The 21190-nt window shown below is 41.4% G+C and overlaps 1 protein-coding gene across 1 annotated transcript; it reads left to right on the top strand.

Annotated features, from left to right (window-relative positions):
- The first annotated feature begins 61 nt into the window (after positions 1 to 61).
- On the top strand, positions 62 to 7069 carry Nxpe4 (neurexophilin and PC-esterase domain family member 4). The gene is made up of 5 exons (XM_055622225.1): positions 62 to 154; positions 1436 to 2169; positions 2611 to 2672; positions 4118 to 4318; positions 6089 to 7069. Exons 1-5 carry the CDS (start codon positions 62 to 64, stop codon positions 6622 to 6624), a joined length of 1626 nt encoding a protein of 541 aa, XP_055478200.1. The 3' UTR covers positions 6625 to 7069.
- Positions 7070 to 21190: the final 14121 nt, after the last annotated feature.

Here is a 21190-nt window from a genome sequence, read left to right on the forward strand (position 1 = left end):
TGGTTTCCTTTATGCTTCTTTTTGTGATGGGCTTCTGTGATTGTCTTCTAGGGTTCTAATCATGAAAATGATGGCCAGTCGTAACTCACTGTGGGTGCTGCTGTTTATAGTGATCTTCTTGGTCTCCTTTACAGTTTTCAGAAACCCTCCAGAGGTAGGAACTGAACTCGTTTTCTGTTTTACTTCCTCTTGTGCATCTAGGAAAGCATAAGTCAAAGACCTGCTGGTTGCAATGGAGATGGGGGTGTGTTCGGTGGCTTCCCAAGCAACATTAATGAACCAATGTAGCTGACTACTGTTAAATACAGCAATGTGTGAGGAAAGGGCCCAACTCTTCATGTGTAAGCTGGGATCCAGGGCAGAAGGTACTTCCTGCAGATAGGACATCATGAGGGACTGAAAGCTTTATAAGGCAGCTATTTCTCTCTCTCTCTCTCTCTCTCTCTCTCTCTCTCTCTCTCTCTCTGTGTGTGTGTGTGTGTGTGTGTGTGTGTGTGTGTGTGTGTGTGTTTACGGCAGCCATTCATGTGTGTGCTTCCACATACCATCCTATGCTGCTTGCACGTGAATGATGCTATTATTTCACATTATGCACAGCCTATGTTTGTACCTGTTTTAAAGAAGCCTGTGTAGGAAATAATATATTCATTTCTATGTACTGAAATAGACCTGCCTCTTAAAAATTGTGGTTAATTGTGAATGAGAAACATTTCCCTACTCCAGTACCAGGCTGTCTAAATATCTATTCAAACGATTAGTGTTGTTTCCAACCTCAAAGCTTTTAAGGTTTATGTTTCACTTTGCTGCTGTTGGCTTTGTTGTTGCTGATGTTTGTTTTCTCTATTTCATTGGTTGCTTCTCTCCTTTGGAGTGAGGCTTTTGGTAGTGGTTCCTACTTGCTTTTATGTGTTTGTTTGTAGAATTTTGTTCGCAATTTTTTATTATCTACACAAGATTTGGGTTCATGCAAACTACTTTGCCTTTACTGAAAATTCTAATTAATGATTGATGGCAATGATCTGTCTTATTATACCTTATTTGACATGTTGGAATATTTAAAATACCTTTTCAAATAATAGAGACAGCTCCAATAAGTAGTTGCCACTAGGAACTGAAATTTGGTTCTCTTTAGCAGCAGCAATCACTGCTCAGAAATCTCTCCACCCCCACACATCACCACCATTTTGAAGAAGATCCTAGCTCAGGCTATTTGGCGTTGAGTGGGTTCTCCAAAATAAGCCATTGGAAACCAGAGTAGCTCAGACAGTTTCTAAACCAAGCTGCCTGTGTGTGAAACATATATGATCACAAGATCTTAGTGGTATATGATTTCTATACCTCTCATATATAAAAGACAAAAGTTGGTTAACCTGCCAGAACTCACATTAAGTCACAACTTTTCTTTTGTTTTCTATCCTATTTCTTGCCCACTCAGTTGTGGGTGACGTTCAAGTTGCCTGTGTCCTTCAATCGCTGGAACTCGGTCATGAACTCCTCATGCCCTACAGTGCCTCTGAACCCACCAGTTTCACCAAAAGAGACAGAGCTGAGAGTCAAGGAAGTCCTAGAGAAACTAGACAAGCAGATTCCTCCCAGGCCCTTCCCCCACCTCAACACCACCACCAGCGCCACACACAGCATAGCCACCATCCTCAAGCCTCGAGACAAGTACTGCGTGGGGGACCAGCTGCATGTGCTGCTGGAGGCTAGGGATTACCTGGGACGCAGAAAGGAATATGGTGGGGACTTCCTGAGAACCAGGATGTCCTCCCCAGCCCAGAAGGCAGGCGCCTCCGGAAAGGTGACAGACTTCAACAATGGCACCTACCTCATCAGTTTCACTCTGTTCTGGGAGGGCCAGGTCTCCCTGTCTGTCCTTCTCATACACCCCAGTGAAGGAGTGTCAGCTCTCTGGAGAGCAAGGAACCAAGGCTATGATAGAGTTACCTTCACTGGCCAGTTTGTCAATGGTGCCTCTCAGGTCCACACTGAATGTGCCCTGATCCTAAACTCAAGTGTCAAGCTGTGCCAATACCTGGATGCCCAGGACCAAGAAGCTTTCTACTGTGTGAAGCCTCCAGATGTTCCCTGTGCTGCCCTTACCCACATGCACTCGAAGAACAAGGATGTTTCCTATCTTAGCCAGCAGGAGAAGAGCCTCTTTGTAAGGTAAATAATGATCATTTCACATTAATGAGGGGGAAAATGGTAATTTAGCCTGCAGGGAAGTACATTAACTTAGGGACTCAAAAAGCCCTTTAATAGGGAACTAGGAATTCATTTGGGGATAGTATTCATTCTCCAAGAGTCCTCAGAATTTTAGGATAGGAAATCCTTATCAATGAGCCTCAAACATGGGTTGAGTATAAATGAAAAGAATGAGAAATATCTATGTGTGTTCTAATATATTCTGTGTCTCAATACACTGTATTGAATACATACTTTGAGTCCCTGTCTCCTGTGGGCTAAAAACAAATAAATTCTCTGAAATTCTAGACAGGGAAGTTGGGTTATCACCAAGAACTAACAGACGAACTGACCAATCTGGGTTCTGAAACTTTGCCTGAGTTGAGGTCACTGCAGTTTAATTTCTGTATTTGTCTCTTTAAGGTCAAATATAGGTGTGGAGATTATGGGAAAATCCAATGTGATTAGTGTCTCCAAATGCAACAGTAAGTGGTTCTGTGCTGGTGGGCGATGTTAAACACTGGACCCATTTAGAGGTCCTTCTATTTCTGTTGGTCTTGGTCACTATCTCAGTTCTTACAAAGTGGCCCAAGGGGCAAAGTCTATAAGTGAATAAATGGTCATAACCGCTAGGTTGTAACACGCCTCTCCAAAACCTACTCATCAGATAGATGGTCACCTATGCATCTAACACAAGAACCTTCAAAGGGTAAAACTCCCTCCCAAGTTTTAGCTGGTTCTTTATCCTTCCCAGCCCACCCCATCCTTTCCTACTGTCTTCATTTCTCCCTAGAGTTAGCACTTAGATGTCTCCAATGCACCATCCAGGAGTCAATTTTCTGCCGCCATTCTTCTCTCCTGGTTCTTCACAGTTTTGTTTTTTATAATACAAAGAACATCCACATGTATATTCACTACTTTTCTTACTTTTTTCCCCCGATGAAGAGTTTACAAACCCCACCTAAACTGATTTAAGGCATCAGTATCATTGTCTCTCTAGATTGATCATGACAAGCTTGCTAATTGCTAAGAGAGTTTTCCACATTGAGGGAAAATGTGTTTCTGGTTGCAGAAGTGATATGCAGTGCTTTACCCAGCACTCACGAAAAACCAAGGCTCCACCCCCCCCCCCAGCATCACATAAGACTCACCCATAATTTCCAGACTCTGGAAGTGGAGGCAGGAAGATGATGCACTCAAGGCCATCCCTGGCTACACAGCAAGCAGAAGGCAAGCCTAGGCTACATTAGACCTTGTCTCAAAGACATACACAGACAGAAGTACAGAGGAAGAGGGAGAGAGAAGCTGTTAAAATACCACTTCAATCTTTTGCAGCAATGAATAATTGGGACCTGACCCTGCTGCCTCACCATGGTAGCCCACCAGTCAGTCTCTTCATTACCAAGAGACTGAGGTTGAAGATCTGGGTCTTCCTGGACCTCCAGGCTTCTCTCTGGTACACAGCTATTATCAATGCAGCTTGGCCACTTTCCAAGTCAGGTTCATCCTGCCTTCATCTCAGAGTTCATAGTTTTGTGGTGATGACTAAGGCACTGTGAGAACATGTGGAAAGCTCAGAAGCAAAATGGGCTAAAAGGGTGGGATAGGATGTTCTCATCCTATACATGACAAAGCTAACAAATACTTAAATTTTACTTGAAGGCCTTTTTTTATTCTGAGGGGGAAATAACCCCATGTATTTTCATAATAAACACTAATAGGTATCACTGAAAAGACCCACACCAGAGGAAAGCTTTACTGAAAATAAATATTCTATTATGGAAAATACTTTAGTAAGCTCTTTTACTGTCACCGCCACCTACACACCTCTCAAAGGGTTTTTTAAAAAAAATATGGAAGGCACTTACTAATCAGGGATGAATAGAGTGTTGTTTTAGAAAATCCTGTCTTGCTGATTCCTTGGCAGAAGCGGCTCCAATGAAAGAGAAATGCAAGTTCGGGATGGCATCTGTAACCCCTAGTGGGTATGTCTGGAAGAACACCTGGAATCCGGCCTCCTGCAGTTTGGCTCCCATCAAAATCAAAGACTGCCTGCGAGGAAAATTCATCCATTTAATGGGTGACTCCACACTCCGCCAGTGGATGGACTACTTCAAAAGCATAGTCAACAGTATGTTTCAGTATAACTTATTCACATCTCCTTCAGGAACTATGTTTTCATTTCAAGGGGAAAAAAGAGATGCCTCCTCTTTGCCATAGGTCTTAATCACGAACCACCAGCATTAGTCACGAAATGTTCCTATCATTCCCTAGAACAATGTTCATTGTCCCTCCTGTTTTCGATGAAATAAGATAGTGGAGAGAGATTATTTAACACACTGCCAGGCACACTAACACATAGGAAGTAGCCAGAGAGCAACAGCAATTGGAACTGTTACCACCAGTTAGTATCAGAGTTGGGGCTGGACTCCAGTACTGAGAACCCTAGTTTCAACGCTGTGTTTACTAAGTCAAGAATACACCAGTACTAAGTCAGAATATAGTGGTCCATCTGAGCTAAACTGCGTATTAAACCATCACTTCCAGCCATTCTATATCCTCTGGCCCTGGCTCTTGTCACTAAAGACAAGGTTGAGCTTATGACTTAATATGAGGCCAGTCTTGTGGTCTCCAATTCTAAAAAACTGATCCTCTCGATGGAAAGGTGAAGTTGTTGGGACTAGGCTCTAAATTACAGAAGGACTCCCAACACAGAGGACAGATTAGATAATGATTTCTGGTAAACAATTACTTTGTTTCTCTCAGCTGCAAATTCAAGATTCTAGTGACATCCTTTACTATCACATAGTTTGATACTGTAGTTTTTTTTTCTTTATATAAATTCAGCATTCTGAGGTTGTGAGTGGACTTCCTCCTCAGCATGTAAGTGATAATGGGAAGGCATCTCTTGTGAAACATTAAATTCTGTAGCCAGAGTATGCTTTGGAAAAAAGAACTGAAGTTAGTTGGAAGCAATGGATAGACTAGTTCTACCAGCATGTGTGTTTTGCAACCTCACTCACTGGCTTAAGTCTTCCAGCCTTGCCCTTCCCTGCTAAGACAGAGCTCAGACATGGCACTGTGGTCTCGCACTACATATTATCTCAGAAGCTGTAGCAGCAAAACAGCTCACCTTGCTGTTCTGATAAGGCTCTAGTTGGCACAATGAAACATGGTGGGACTTTTTCTTGTCCTGTTCACCTTGTGCTCACTTTCTTATTTTCAGAGCTGTCTGAATTAGGGGGTGGGAGGATTTTAATTGCTCTTTTGGTCACAAACCATAATCTTGAACAACTTGGCATCTTGTCTTTACTATAACATGTCAAATACATAGATATATAGGTAGATGGATATAGATACATGTGAATATCATGGAGGGGAGTGGCTGTATCTGCCTATATAAATGCTCTGTAAAGGGCCACAAATAAGTGATCATTTTCCTGTCACTTGTGTAGATGAGATACTTGGTGCTATTCCATTGACAGGGAAAGAAGAACACAGAATAAAGTCTTAGATTCATAAAGCCGTTTCAAAGATGTACTTGGATTCTTTTTGCTCATATCAATAGCCTTCCCTATCTATCCTCAGATAAGGTCAGGGAAAAGTTAACAAGTCTTGCACAGCAGCAGGTACACAGCTGTGAACCTCATCTTCCAGTGAAGCTGAGTTAAATGCCAAAGCCATGCCCTGAACAATTCAATCTGAATGATGGTAGAAGGGCAAAGTGCATTATCATGAAAGTCTTTGGATTCTTAGAGTAATTTTCAAAACTACTCCTTAGTCAGATATGATTGATTTATAGGATTCTAAACACCAGATCTTTTTTCCTCCTGTATTTATGGCTAGTTGATCTTTGTAACTGTATTCTCCTTTTGTTTTGGGATTGCCTGTTTGCTGTCAGCACTGAGGTCTGTAGATCTGCATGAGATTGGAAAACTGAAACACCAACTTGCTGTGGACTTGGATGAGAAAATCAACATCCAGTGGCAAAAACATGGTTACCCCCTTATTGGATCATTGGTCTACTCTGTTAAAGAAATAGAGAACATTGCACGGATAATTGACAGAACTGGAGGAGAGAAAAACACAGTCATCGTCATTTCTCTGGGCCAGCATTTCAGACCTTTTCCCATTGATGTTTTCATCCGAAGGGCTGTCAATGTTCACAGAGCTCTTCAGCGTCTTCTTCTGAGAAGCCCAGATACTATGGTTGTCCTCAAAACAGAAAACATCAGGGAGTTGAGCAGTGATGTGGAAAGATTTAGTGACTTCCACGGTTACACCCAGTATCTTGCCTTAAAGGATATTTTCCAGGATCTCAATGTGGGTGTCATTGATGCCTGGGATATGACAATTGCATATGGCACAAACAATGTCCATCCACCACAGCATGTAGTCGGAAGTCAAATTGATATATTCTTAAATTATATTTGCTAGGGAACACACAACTCTGAAAGTCACTCAGTGAACTTAAAAGATACAGTGAATCCTGCTGGCATGACAAATGCCAGGATGTCCCTGGACATATTATCAAGAAGATAATCTGTACTATGGTCCACCCAGTTCAACCTAAAAAGCCATTCCTACACTGGGTTTCTGCTTAAAGTTGAAGCTCAAAAGAATCAGTGAAAGATTTGACCTTTTTATTAGAGTCATGTTGCTCTTTATCAGTTGGCAGTTAGGATCCTTGTGATGAGACCTCCCTGTTGCTATGAATTCAAAACGATGAAGTAATTTTGATAAAATTCTTAAAGGGTCTTTGATTCGATTTGTAAATATTTTGTCAATAATTTTTATATTCGTTGTCATCATGGAAATTGATCTGTACTTTTATTTCTTGGTCATATCTCAGAATTTGACATCAGGCCAAAACAGATTTCAAAGATTGACTTTGGTAGTATGCATTCTGCTTGTAATTGGTGGAAGGTTTTGAGAAGTATTGGTTAGATTTTCTTTTAAAAGTGTCATGGTATTCAACAGTGAGTCTGTTGAGCCATGGGCTCTTTTTGGAGAGAGACTTATAATTTCAATCTCATTGCTTATTATAAATCTGTTTAAATTGTTTCTATTTTGTAGATTTAATTTTAATAGGTCATATGCATTTAGAAAATTGTCTTTCTTCTAGGTTTTCCAGCTTGTTGGAATATAAAACTTTTGGATAAATAAATATAAAATATTCACAGAAAAACTATCATGAAAACTATCATTTTTTGTATGCTAATTTTAGGACAAATAAAAATGAACAAAAATTTTAAATGAGAAACACTAAAATAAGAAACACGGATAATGCAAAGTATTTTAGTGATTTCGCTTTCATATATTAAATAAAAAATTATAGTTTGCTTTTTATAAATACATTAAATTATATCGTTTGTATTTCTTTTTGTGTTTGTTTGTTTGCTTGCTTGCTTGCTTGTTTTTCAAGACAGGGTTTCCCTGTGTAACCCAGACTGTCCTGAACCTCACCCTGTAGAACCAGGCTGGCCTCCAACTCAGAGATCTGCATGCCTCTGCCTCCCAAGTGCTGGGATTAAAGGCACCACCTCCCAGCTCAATCTTTTGTATTTCTGTATTACCTTTATTTGGAGAGGGACTATGCTGCCACAGTGTACATGTGGGTGACGGAGAGCAATGTTTAAGAGTCAGCTCTCCACTGCCACCAGGTGGGTCCAATGACTGAACTCCAGGTCTTTAGGCTTGGTAGCAAATGCCTTTACTGACTCATCCATCTCATTGAACCTAGATTATACCTTTTAAAAACAGACAAAACAAAAAGGCGTTCGCAGCCAGTCCTGAAGATACCTGATAAAACAGGATCGGATGAATGGGGAGGAGGTCCCCCCCATCAGTGGACTTGGAAAGGGGCACGGTGGAGATGAGGGAGGGAGGGTGGGATAGGGAGGGAATGAGGGAGCGGGACACTCCTGGGATACAGAGTTAATAAAATGTAACTGATAAGAAAAAAATAAAATTAAATTTATAAAAAGGTGGTTAAAAACATGGCTCAGAAGTCACAAGCTCTTGTTGCTCTCCCTGAGGACCCAGGATTGATTTCCAGCAACATTTCCAGGGAACCTGACACTCTCTTCTGGATTCTACAGGCACCAGGCATGCAGATGATACACAGACATAAATGAAGGAAAAACACATAAAAATTTAAAAGTAAGTCCTTTTGTTTGCATCCAATGGCTATATTTAAGATGCCATGTCAACTTGGTGAGAGACTTATACACAAACTCTTTGAATAAAGAGTTTCATTTTCTTTCTACTTTTTTTAATTTTAATTTTTTTATTAATTACACTTAATTTACTTTGTATCCCCCCTGTAGTTCCCTCCCTCCTACTCTCCCAATCCCTTCTTTCCTCCTCCTTCTCCACACATGCCCCTCCAGAAGTCCACTGGTAGGGGAGATCTTCTTTTCCTTCCTTCTGATCCTAGGCTTTTAGGTCTCATCAGGAGTGGCTGCATTGTCTTCTTTTGTGGCCTGGTAAGGCTGCTCCCCCCTCAGGGAGAGGTGATCAAAGAGCAGGCCAATCAGTTCATGTCAGAGACAGCCCCTGTTCCCATTACGATGGAACCCACTAGGAGACTGAACTGTCATGGTCTACATCTATGCAGGGGTTCTAGGTTATCTCCATGCATGCTACTTGGTTGGACTATCAGTCTCAGGGAAGACCCAGATTTTTAAGATCTGTTGCTCTCCTTGTGGAGCACCTGTCCCCTCCAGGTCTTACTAACTCCCACTTCTTTCATAAGATTCTCTGCAATCTCCTCAAAGGTTGGCCATGAGTCTCAGCATCTGCTTTGATAGTCTGCAGGGCAGAGCCTTTCAGAGGTCCTCTGTGTCAAGGTCCTGACTTGTTCCCTGTTTTCTTCTTCTTCTGTTGTTCATCCTCTTTGCCTTTCTGGATGGGGATTGAGAATTTTAGCCAGAGTTCTCTGTCTTGATTAATTTTTTTAGGTGTACAGATTTTAGTAGGTTTATCCTATATTATATGTCTATATGAGTGAGTATATACCGTGTGTGTCTTTCTGCTTCTGGGATAGCTCACTCAGGATGATCTTTTCCAGCTCCCACCATTTACCTGCAATTTTCACAATTTTCTTGGTTTTTATTGCTGAGTAGTATTCCATTGTGTAGATATACCACAATTACTGTATCCATTCCTCAGTTGAGGGGCATCTTGGTTGTTTCCAACTTCTGGCTATTACAAATAAAGCTGCTACAAACATGGTTGAGCAAATGTCCTTACTGTGTACTTGAGCCTCTTTTGGATATATGCCTAGAAGTGGTCTGGCTGGATCTTGAGGAAGAGCTATTCCTAGTTGTCTGAGAAAGCGCCAGATTGATTTCCAGAATGGTTGTACAAGTTTACATTCCCACCAGCAGTAGAGGACGGTTCCCTTTATCCACAACCTCTCCAGCATGTGTTGTCTCTTGAGGTTGTGATCTTAGCCATTCTGATGGGTGTAAGGTGAAATCTCAAGGTTGTTTTGATTTGCATTTCCCTGACGGCTAATGAGGTTGAGCATTTCTTTAAGTGTTTTTCTGCCATTCGATATTCCTCTATCGAGAATTCTCTGATTAGTTCTGTTTCCCAATTTTTAACCGGATTACTTAATTTGTTGCTTTTTAACTTCTTTAGTTCTTTATATATACTGGATATTAGCCCTTTGTCAGATATAGGGTTGGTGAAGATTCTTTCCCAATCTGTAGGTAGTTGTTTTGTTCTGACGACAGTGTCCTTTGCTTTACAGAATCTTTTCAGTTTCATGAGGCCCCATTTATTGATTGTTGCTCTTAGAGCCTGTGCTGTTGGTGTTCTGTTCAAGAAGTTGTCTCCTGTGCCAATGAATTCCAGGCTCTACCCCACGTTTTCTTCTAACAGCTTTAGTGTGTCTGTTTTTATGTTGAGGTCTTTGATCCACTCGGAATTTTAGTTTTGTGCAGGGTGGTAAGTAAGGATCTATTTGCATTTTCCTACATGTAGCCATCCAGTTAGACCAGCACCATTTGTTGAAGATGCTGTCTTTTTTCCATTGTATGGTTTAAGCATCTTTGTAAAAAAATCAGTTATCCCTAAGTGTGTGGGTTTATTTCTGGGTCTTCTGTTCGGTTCCATTGATCCACCATTCTGTTTCTATGCCAGTACCATGCAGTTTTTATAACTGTTGCTCTATAGTACAGCTTGAGATCAGGGATGGAGATACCTCCAGAAGATCTTTTATTGTAGAGGATTGTTTTAGCAATTCTGGGTTTCTTGTTATTCCATCTGAAGTTGAGAATTTTTCTTTCAAGGTCTGTAAAGAATTGTGTTGGTAATTTGATGGGAAATGCATTAAATCTGTAGATTGCTTTTGGTAAGATGGCCATTTTTACTATGTTAATCCTGCCAAGCTATGAGCATGGGTGATCTTTCCAATTTCTCATATCTTCTTCTAATTATTTTTTCAGAGACTTGAAATTTTTTTTCATACAAGTCTTTGACTTGCTTGGTTAGGTTCACACCAAGGTACTTTATGTCCTTTGTGGCTATTGTGAAAGGTGTTGTTTCCCTAATTTCTTTCTCAGCCCTTTTGTTTTTGTATACAGGAGGCTACTGATTTTTTTGAATTAATTTTTTATCTGGCCACTTTGCTGAAGGTGTTTATCAACTGTAGGAGTTCCCTTGTAGAATATTTGGGGTCACTCATGTATACTATCATATCATCTGCAAATAGTGATACTTTGACTTCTTTCTTTCCCATTTGTATCCCCTTGATCTCCTTCAATTGTCTTATTGATCTAGCAAGGACTTCAAGAACTATGTTGAAGAGATATGGAGAGAATGGGCATCCTTTCCTTTTTCCTGATTTCAATGGGATTGATTTAAGTTTCTGTTCATTTAGTTTGATGTCAGCTATAGGCTTGCTATATATTGCCTTTACTATGTTTAGGTATGTGCCTTGTATCCCTGATCTCTCCAATAATTTAAACATGACTGGATGTTGGATTTTGTCAAATGCTTTTTCAGCATCTTAGAGGTTATCATGTGATTTTTTTTCCTTTCAGTTTGTTAATATGGTGAATAACATTGGTGGACTTCCGCATATTGAACCACCCCTGCATACCTGGGATGAAGCCTACTTGGTCATAGTGGATGATATCTTTGATGTGTTCTTGTATTAGGTTTGTAGGTATTTTTGTTAAGTATTTTTGCATCAATGTTCATAAGGGAGATTGGCCTGAAATTCTCTTTCTTTGTTGAGTCTTTGTGTGGTTTAGGTACCAAGGTGACTGTGGCTTCATAGAATGAGTTTGGTAGTGTTCCTTCTGTTTCTATTTTGTGGAATAGTTTGAAGAGAATTGTTGTTAGCTCTTCTTTGAAGGTCTGGTAGAATTCTTCACTGAAACCATCTGGTGCTGGGCTTGTTTTGGATGGGAGACTTTTGATGACTGCTTCTATTTCCTTAGGGTATATAGGACTATTTAATTGATTTACCTGATCTTGATTCAGCTTTGGTAAGTGGAATTGATCCAGAAAATTGTTCATTTCATTTAGATTTTCAAATTTTGTGACATATAGACTTTGGAAGTAAGTCCTAATGATTGTTTGGATTTCCTCAGTGTCTGTTGTTATGTCCCCCTTTTCATTTCTGATTTTGTTGATTTGGATAGTGTCTCCTTGCCTTTTAGTTAGTTTGGCTAAGGGCTTGTCTATCTTGTTGATTTTCTCAAAGAACCAGCTCTTGGTTTCATTGATTCTTTGAATTGTTTTATTTGTTTCTAATTGATTGATTTCAGCCCTGAGTTTGATTATTTCCAGCCGTCTCTTCCTCTTTGGTGTGTCTGTTTTTTGTTTTTTTTGTTTTTTTTTCCCCCTAGGGCTTTTAGGTGAGCCATTAAATTGCTTGCATGAGATGTTTCGAGTTTCTTCTTGAAGGCACTCAGTGCTATGAACTTTCCTCTTGCACTATTTTCATTGTGTCCCATAAGTTTGGGTATGTTGTGCTTTCATTTTCATTGAATTCTAGGAAGACTAATTTCTTTCTATATTTATTCCCTGACCCAGATGTCATTGAGTAGAAAGTTGTTCAGTTTCCATGTGTGTGTAGGCTTTTTGTTATTTTGGTTGTCGTTGAGATCCAGTTTTAGTCCATGGTGGTCAGATAGGATACATAGGATTATTTCAGTCTTTTTTTGTCTGTTGAGACTTGTTTTGTGACCTAGTATATGGTCTATTTTGGAGAAGGTTCCATGAGGTACTGAGAAGAAGGTAAATTCTTTTGTGTTTGGTTGAAAGTTTCTGTAGATGTCTGTTAGGGCCATTTGATTCATGACCTCTGTTAGAGTCATTGTTTCTTTGTTTAATTTCTGGTTTGTTGACCTGTCCTTTGTTGATAGTGGGGTGTTGAAGTCTCCCACTATTAGTGTGTAGGGATCTATGTGTGGTTTCAGTTTTATTAATGTTTCTTTTACAAATGTGGGTGCTCTTGTATTTGGGACATAGATGTTCAGAATTGTGGTGTCTTCTTGGTGGCGTTTTCCTTTGATGCGTATGAAATGACCTTCCCCATCTCTTTTGATTAATTTTGTTTGAAAATCTATTTTATTAGATATTAGAATGGCTACTCGTGCTTGCTTCTTGGATCCATTTGCTTGGAAAACCATCTTCCAGCCCTTTACTCTCAGATAATGTCTATCTTTTTGACTTAGGTGTGTTTCTTGTATGCAACAGATGGTTGGGTCTTGTTTATGAATCCATTCTGTTAGTCTGTGTCTTTTTAGTGAAGAGTTAAGTCCATTGATGTTAAGGGAGATTAATGACCAGTGGCCGTTAGATGCTTTGATTTTGCTGTTGGCTATGGTAGTGTGTTTGTGTGCTTGGCTACTTTAGGTTTTGCTGTAGTGAGGTTATTTATTTCCTGTGTTTTCCTGAATGTAGTTAGTTTTCCTGGGTTCTATTTTTCCTTCTAGTATCTTCTGTAATGCTGGATTTGTGGGTAGGTATTTTTTGAATTTGTTTTTGTCATTGAATATCTTGTTTCCTCCATCTATGATGACTGAGAGTTTTGCTTTATATATTAGCCTGGGCTGACATCTTTGTTCTCTTAGGGTCTGCATGATATTCATCCAGGCCCTTCTTGCTTTCATAGTGTCTGTTGAGAAGTCAGGTGTGATTCTGATGGGTTTGCCATTATATGTTACTTGGCCTTTTTCTCTCACAGCTTTATGTATTTTTCTTTGTTCTGTATACTTACCGTTTTGATTATTAAGCGTCGGGAGGTTTTTCTCTAATTTATTAGGTGTTTTGTAGGCCTCTTGTATTCTTATAGGCCTCTCCTTTAAGTTGGGGAAATTTTCTTCTATGATCTTGTTGAAGATATTTTCTGGGCCTTGGAGCAGGGAATCTTCTTTTTCCTCTATTCCTATTATTCTTAGGTTTTGTCTTTTCATGTTGTCTTGGTTTTCTTGGATGCTCTGTGTCAGGAATTTTTTGGATTTAACATTTTCTTTGACAGATACATTGATTTCTTCCATTGTATCTTCTACACCTGAGATTCTTTCTTCCACCTCTTGTAGTCTGTTGGTTATGCTTAACTCTGTAGTTCCTGTTGTGTTCCCTAAATTCTTCCTCTCCAAGATTTCCTCCGTTTCTGTTTTCTTTAATTTTTCCAATTCTATCTTCAGATCTTGAGTTGTTTCGTTTATTTCCTTCACCTGGCTGATTGTATTTTCCTGTTTTTCGTTTAATTCCTTCAACTGTTTGTTTGAACATTTCTCTGTTTCTTTTATTTCTTTCAGTGATTTAATTATTTCTTCTCTGAAGGCCACAAACTGTTTGGCTGCATCTTCCTGTATTTCTTCACCGATGGCCATAATTTGTTTGATTTTATCTTCCTCTAATTCTTTACGTATTTTATTTGTTTCTTCTATTATCCTCTTCATCAGCATAGATGTAAGGTTATCTTCTTGAATTTCAATTGTGCTGAGGTGTCCAGGGATGCTCTCCCCTGGATGGCTGGGTTCTGGAGATGCCATATTGATCTGTCTTTTGTTGCTTGAGCTTTTACACTGACCTCTACCCATTGCGCTGTTTTAGGTGTTGGCTGTTAGTTTCTGGTGCTTCTTCCTGGAATCCTAGTGTAGGGAGAATCCCCTTGGCAGGTAGATGATTTTTCCTGAAGGAGGTCTCCTCTGCTTTTTGGGTATGGTCACTGTATGGCCAGTGTTTCTCAGGAATTGCCACTGCTCACCTCAGGCGTATAGATCTGAGTAGTGGCTATGGTCTTTGTTAGTCAGGGGGGCTTTCCACTAACCCGTAGAAGTCCTGGAGACAGCTGCCCTGCTGCTGGGTTTCTCGCTCTGAATTAAGTGAGCTGCTGCTGTTGTTACACTGTTTTCCTGGCATAGCCCTCTTGAAGAACCAGCTGGTTCCCTAGCTGTGGGATTTTTCTCCCAACAGGGAAATTCAGTCTGCTACCCTGGGTTACTCAGTTCTGTCTGGGAAGGTGAGTCTAGTGCACAGCAAGTCTCTGGGCCAGAGGCTGAGTGCTCCACTTTGGGCCAGAGACTGTGTACCCCAGTCTGGGATGGCGGCTGGGGGTGCTGCTCTGGGCCTGAGGCTGTGCATTCCTCTCTAGGCCGGCAACTGAGGGGTCCACTCTAGTCCAGAGGCTAAGACACCTCACTCTGGGCTGGAAGCTGTGTGTGCTGGTCTGGGATGGCAGCTGTGGGCCCTGCTCTGGTCCGTAGACTCTGCCCTCTGATCTGGGCTGGCAGCTGTGTGTCCCCTTCTGGGCCAGAGGCTGTGTATACCTGTCTAGGCCAGCAACTAAGGGCTCCGCTCTGGGTCAGAGGCTTAGCACCTCACTCTGGGCTGGAGGCTATGCCCCACAGTCTGAGATGGTGGCTGAGGTCACCACTCTGGGCCTCAGGTTGTGCACCCAGCTTTGGGCCAGAAGCTGTACACTCCTCTCTGAGCCAGCAACTGGAGGTCTCTGCTCTAGTCCAGAGCCTGGACGCCTCCCTTTGGGCTGGAAGCTGTATGTCCCAGGCCAGGATGGTGGCTGGGGGTGCTTCAGGAGGCTGTGTGCTCCGATCTGGTGCAGCAGGTGCGTCGGCCGGTCCCCAGGACTTTTTCAAGGGATTAAGTGGGTGACCTGAGGTCGGTCCCAATTGATTTCCACACCATAAAATTTCATCTCACCTGGCAATCACAGACTCCGGTGTTTTAGTTCCCAGAGTTCAGTATCCTGCTCGCTGTGCTGACACTGCTGTCCTGCTCCTCAGACACATTGTACTCCCAGTGCCGCCATCTTATAGACTCCCCTCTTTTCTACTTCTAACTACCAGTTTCAGGTGATTTTTACATGCTCAGTTATGCCGTCCCCCCATCCCCTGGCAGTCATAGCACAGCAGAATACTAAATGAGGCAGTAGTATCTCAGAAATCCTGACTCTACTGTTCCATAGGAGCTCTCTCCATGAGATTCCAGTTGAATCTACAGTTTTGCTGTTGAGGAAGAGGAGGTGACAGAGTGAAACACAGTGAGCTAGAGGTCGAAGACTTTGGTCCTGTTACAAGGCATACTTTTAAGAATTTGGATGAATCGGGTCACCTTCCCAGGTCTTGGTTTTCCAAATGAAGAAATTAGTCTAAGATTCACAGTCACAGAACTTTGTTCTGTGAGCTGTTGTTGGTCCTTGGAACACTATGTTTAGAGATTCAGGGGACAGGAGAAGTGCTGGTAGGCTGAGTCCAGGTTCCACTGTGCCTCTTCAACCAAAGTATCAGTCACGTGTGTGTGTGTGTGTGTGTGTGTGTGTGTGTGTGTGTGTGTGTATTTCTGCTGGGTGAGACTTGGTTTGAAAAAGTAGTGCTGTACATTGATTCAATTTGAAAGCTATCTCGAGTACTTACAGTCAACAACACTGATTACCACCACCTACATATATAGGCTAACATTTTTAAGCATTTATTTTAATAGTTGAATAAGACAATGAAATTTTCATCATTACTACATTACTGACTTCCTTCAGTGGCTACATTCTGCTTTAACTCTGCACTAGTCACTGAACGGCAGAAAATGTAGGAATTTGACCTACTCCCACGGCACCTGGGCAAAAACAAGTACAATAGAACATCTTAAATCCACACATCCTGTGTCTTGAAGGGCATGAGATGATACATTCTCTGTATATCTGCTAGTTATTTTTCACAGTCTAGTACCTAGTGCACTCTTGAGGGGGAGGGTCAAACACACTTACTAATTGAAGCAGAGGCTGAGACTCATAGCCAAACTTTGGGCAGAGTGCATGGAATTTTATAAATGAAGGAGGAGCTACAAAGACCCGAGGGGACAGGAGCTCCAAAAGAAGAGCAACTGAGCCAAAAAAGCTGATCCCTGGGGGCCCTGAAGAGAATGATACTCCAACCAAGGACAACACATGGAGAGGACCTAAAACGCTGGCTCAGATTTAGCTTATAGACTCAGTGTCCAAGTGGGTTGCCTAGTAAGGGGAGCAGGGGCTGGCTCTTTGATCACCTCCCCCTGGATGGGGGGGGCAACCTTACCAGGCCACAGAGGAAGACAATGCAGACAGTCCTGATGAGACCTGATAGGCTAGGGCCAGATGGAAAGGGAAGAGGACCTCCCCTATCAGTGGACTAGGGGAGGGGGCATAGGGGGAAAAGGGAGGGTGGATAGGATTGGGAGGAGAAAAGGGAGGGGGCCAGAGCTGGGATAAAAAGTGAATAAACTGTAATAAATGGTAATAATGATACAAAAAAAATCTGGGGAAAAAAAGAAGACCCTAACATGTTCCACACATTGTTCTAATCTTTAGAGATATTGTGAGGGCTGGAGAGATGGCTTAGCATTTAATAGAAGTAACTGTTCCTGAAGAAGACCTCCTTCAGCTCCCAACACCCAAGTCAGGCCTCTAACAGCTGCCTGTAACTCCAGTTCTAGGTAATCTGACACCCTGTTCTAAGAGCCCCTGAATGCATATGGTGCACATAAACTCATGTAGACACACATACACATAAATAAAATGTCTTTACTTAAAAAAAAAAAGACCATCAAGACTTTACCAACTAATGAAGGGGCAGGATGATTAACAACAAGATATGAAACATTATGTAATGATTAAAAACAAAGCACTATGTCATGCTCCACACTCTTGAGTATCTAGCCAGCTCAAATTATACTCAGTGAATTTATCTTTAAAAAAAAAGGGCATGACACTTGGAAGTGCTGGGGTGGATCAGGAGGAGCTAGGGGGAAAGTGGAGGTGAACATGATCAAAACACATGTATCTATGTATGAGTTAATAAAAATAGTACTATGTTAAAGCATATTACAGAATCGTGTGATACAGTGGTATGTGGGGTTGACTCATGAGTTAGTGTCTTAGAGAGGCTTTCTAGCAGAGTGGAAGAAGCAGTCGTTTGATAAATTATAAAGAGAGACCCTAGGGAAAGAAGTCTTCCTGATACCTAACGTTTTTAGTACCCTCAGGTACTACACAGGCTACTAGGGTTGAATTTTCACCCTATTTCTACTTGGCTGAAGATTATCTCTGCTCTACTCTCAACCTGTGAGACAATGCTGTCCAAAATGCAATAGTGGCATGACTAATATGGGCACTACAAACAGTTTACTCTTTAGATTTAAAACCTACCCCAGCACAAGAAACTCCTGATATTATGAGCCAAGGCAAAGATCTGTGGCTATGGAGGACAGAGGCCCCCATAAAAAGGAACAAAAAGGCTTAGTGAAATCCCCTCAACTCCACTTCATCTTCAGGATCCTAACTCAAGGTTCAAGTTTAAACAAAGGTGTCTTTTTATCTATTTTATTGGGGTTCCTTATATCTCTACCTCCCTTCTCCACCCAATCCATTCCAACATCCCCAACATCACATAGGAAAGAAAGAGGTTAGAGGAGAGAGGGGTCACAGTTCTCTTTTGGCTACTTTCTCTTGTTTTAGATTGTTGGGTTCCTTGGAGCACATCCAATCTTTACAGTCAGGATATCTGTGACTTCTTCTCATCAAACTACAACAACAGCAACCAGGAGCAGTGAGGTGGAAGGTAGTTGGGGTTGGGAGAGAGAGGGAGCAGCAGCAACCTTCTTTCTCAAAGTTCCCTGTCCCTCTCTAGGCTCTAGCATTTATACCCTCTCAGTGAGCGCAGAATTAAACTATCTACAGCTGACAACGATCACACCTTTGCCAGAGCCTGCATGAGGCAAATAGCATGCTGCTGTGGACAATTTGAAACAGTCCCATATCCCACACCTGAGATTAAACAGAACCATATTTACATAACATAACTGAGCTTTTAAGAAACCAGAATCCTCAGTACACAATCAAGGGTAAGGTCCCACCCATCCTTATCTTGGTTTTGCAAAACCTGCACTCCCAATGCAGGGGCACCATACCGCTCCCTCCCCAAAGAGACTGGTTCGATGCAAGAGCAAGAGGCAGTTTATTCCTATCGCGATGGGGGTCGTCCATTCAAAGCAGGAGACGACCTCCAGCATACCAAGCACAGAGTTTTTATACCTAAAAATCAGGCCTTTACATTGACTAGTCAGCAGAAAAGATAGCAGTTTGCAGTTGGCAGCTTACAGCTTCAAGGACAGTCTTTTCAGTCCCAGGTTTCTTATCTTAAAACAAGCTCATCCAGTATTTGAGGAGGGCCATCTGGTCTGGCCTCTGCTCAAGGTTTAGTAGCCCTTAATTTCCTGACTTGTTCTTCTTTCTTAGCTGGCCCTTATTCAAGGTCCAGTTGTTTTTCTTTCTAGTCTGGGATGGTCCCATTTCTCACTTTCAGTATCTCCTGCAACTTGGCCTGTGAGGTTGTCAGAGCTGTGTGAAATCTTTTTTCTTTTTTTTTTATTTCCTCCTCTGAGGGGAACCACCTTTCTTTGTTCCAGCATGAGGTCCCTGGAAAACTCCAATTTCCTGGGAACATTTGTTGAAATAGTCTGATAGCCAAAGAAAAGACATGAAAGTCTCTAGAACGCCTGCATTTCTGGCACTGTCATTGCAAAACTGCCTTCTCAAATGTTGTTCATACCCATAGGCTGCTAGTGCTGTCAGACTGCAGCCTCATTTGTTTCCAGAGGGTAGTGGTTACTACAGACACTGATCCAATCACACTGGCTATGACTGATGACCACTAATGTGACCCAACACTCAGTCATAAATGGAAAAAAAATGATCAGAAATCTATTTCACCACCCCAAGACCCAAGAAACATTGCAGGAAAGAAATGAGCTAGAGTCCCTACTGGGGCCTGGAGAGCCTTCTGCCAGCCGCCTGTACCAGAACAAACTGGAAGACAGAGGTTGGTGGAGGACATAGTTATTTCAGACTCAGTTGGGAAAATGAGGTTGATATCATCTGCCTTGCAGAAAAGTGCTCCCACTTTCAAAAAGAGACATCACCTCAGGAGGTTTTCCTTGATGACAGGTGGACGATTCCTTGTTGGAAAAGTCCTTTTTTTATTTTGTTTTTGAGATTATGATAAATTATATTGTCTCTCCCTTCCTTTCCTCCCTTCACACCCTCCCATATATTCTCCTTGTTCTTTGAATAGCTGTTGTATTCATAAATAGGACTTTTTCTCAGTCTATATAATGTGGCATACATGCGTATTTACAGGGCTGACCATCTGGTGTTGGATAAGCAACTGGTGTGCTCTTCCCTGAGGAAGACTCTTCCCCATTCCCAGCATTTCTTAGTTGCCTGTATTACTTTCTGTAGGGTTGAGGCCTCAAGGGCTTTCCCCATCCGCTGTGGCATATCCATAGGAATCTTCCTTTTTCAGTTCACATTTGAGCAGTCATGTTGGTGAGACTTTATGAGTGTAGCTTTTGATATTTCTAGGAGACACAATCTCACAGCAAACTCCCCGATCCTCCCTCTCTTACAATTCTTTCCCCTATTCCACAATGTTCCCTGAGCCTCAATTAGGAGGAACTGTGTTATACACATATCCACTGAAACTGGGCTTTACAACTATGCACTTAAATTGGTGTGGTTGTCTGTAATGTTCTCTATCTGTTGCAAAGAGACGTTTTTGTTGTTGTTATTGTTTGTCATTTTTGCTTTTTGTTCTATAAGGTTTGAGGACTACACTTACTTATGGATATGAGGACAAATGTTTATAGATTGTTGTTAGGGATTATTCCAGTTTCATAAAGTACTGGTTAGAGGTTCTCCTACAAGATCCATCACTTTGCCAGCATTGAGTAGTTAGCTAGGTTTTCAGTATCAGGCATGATTTCCTTTTTGTTAAGCAGTTAGAGAGCTGTTGGTTACTGCCAAGGTATGTGTACCTCTACTGTACCCTTAAGGGTTATTGTGCCATGTGAAGTGTTGTTATGGTTCATAGACGCCAAAGGGAAGGACTATTGATTGCTTCCCTCCTTTGGAAGCTTGCAAAGAATTTTCTGGTGCTATAAAAGCTAGTCCTCAAGAAAGAGTTATTCAGGTCAGTTCCAGCTCAGGGGCCTCTGGGCTCTGTTTCTGAAGTACATGGTGTCTTCAGCAGTAGGGATTTACCTTCCATTTCTAGGGAGGCATCAAGGGCAATAGCAATATGATATATATTTTGGGAGTCTCTTGGAAATCCCTGACCAACAGCTTAAACAGGATTTCTCATGTCTGGTATTAGGGTTTTTATTAGGTGGTCTTTGGCTCTTGGAGGGAGCATTCTTATCCCAAAATGAGAAAACTTAAACTATATATGTAAATTTATAGACAGAATTACATGTATTATATGATTTTTAGATAAGTAGTTAAGTCTGATTTCTTATAACTCGCTCAGGCATTTTTATTGTTATTTTACTCCCCACCCTCCTTTTTCTCTGTTTACTTGTTGGAGTCCAGATGAGCTGCAGTCCCTTACTCTAGAACAAACTCTGTTCCAGATATGGCCTAAAAACTGAAAAGAAACTGATAAAGTCTCAGAGGAATGACCTTAGGACAAAACAAAGCCACCAGGCA

This window comes from Psammomys obesus, unplaced genomic scaffold (assembly GCF_907164565.1).
Source record: "Psammomys obesus unplaced genomic scaffold, mPsaObe1.curated_primary_1811, whole genome shotgun sequence".
Lineage (NCBI taxonomy): Eukaryota > Metazoa > Chordata > Mammalia > Rodentia > Muridae > Psammomys > Psammomys obesus.

Coding starts and splice junctions, on each gene's coding strand:
- Nxpe4 (XM_055622225.1), top strand. CDS start 62: ATGAAAATGATGGCCAGTCGTAACTCACTGTGGGTGCTGCTGTTTATA. Junction 155..1,435: donor TTTTCAGAAACCCTCCAGAG/GTAGGAACTGAA, acceptor TTGCCCACTCAG/TTGTGGGTGACGTTCAAGTT. Junction 2,673..4,117: donor TAGTGTCTCCAAATGCAACA/GTAAGTGGTTCT, acceptor CCTTGGCAGAAG/CGGCTCCAATGAAAGAGAAA.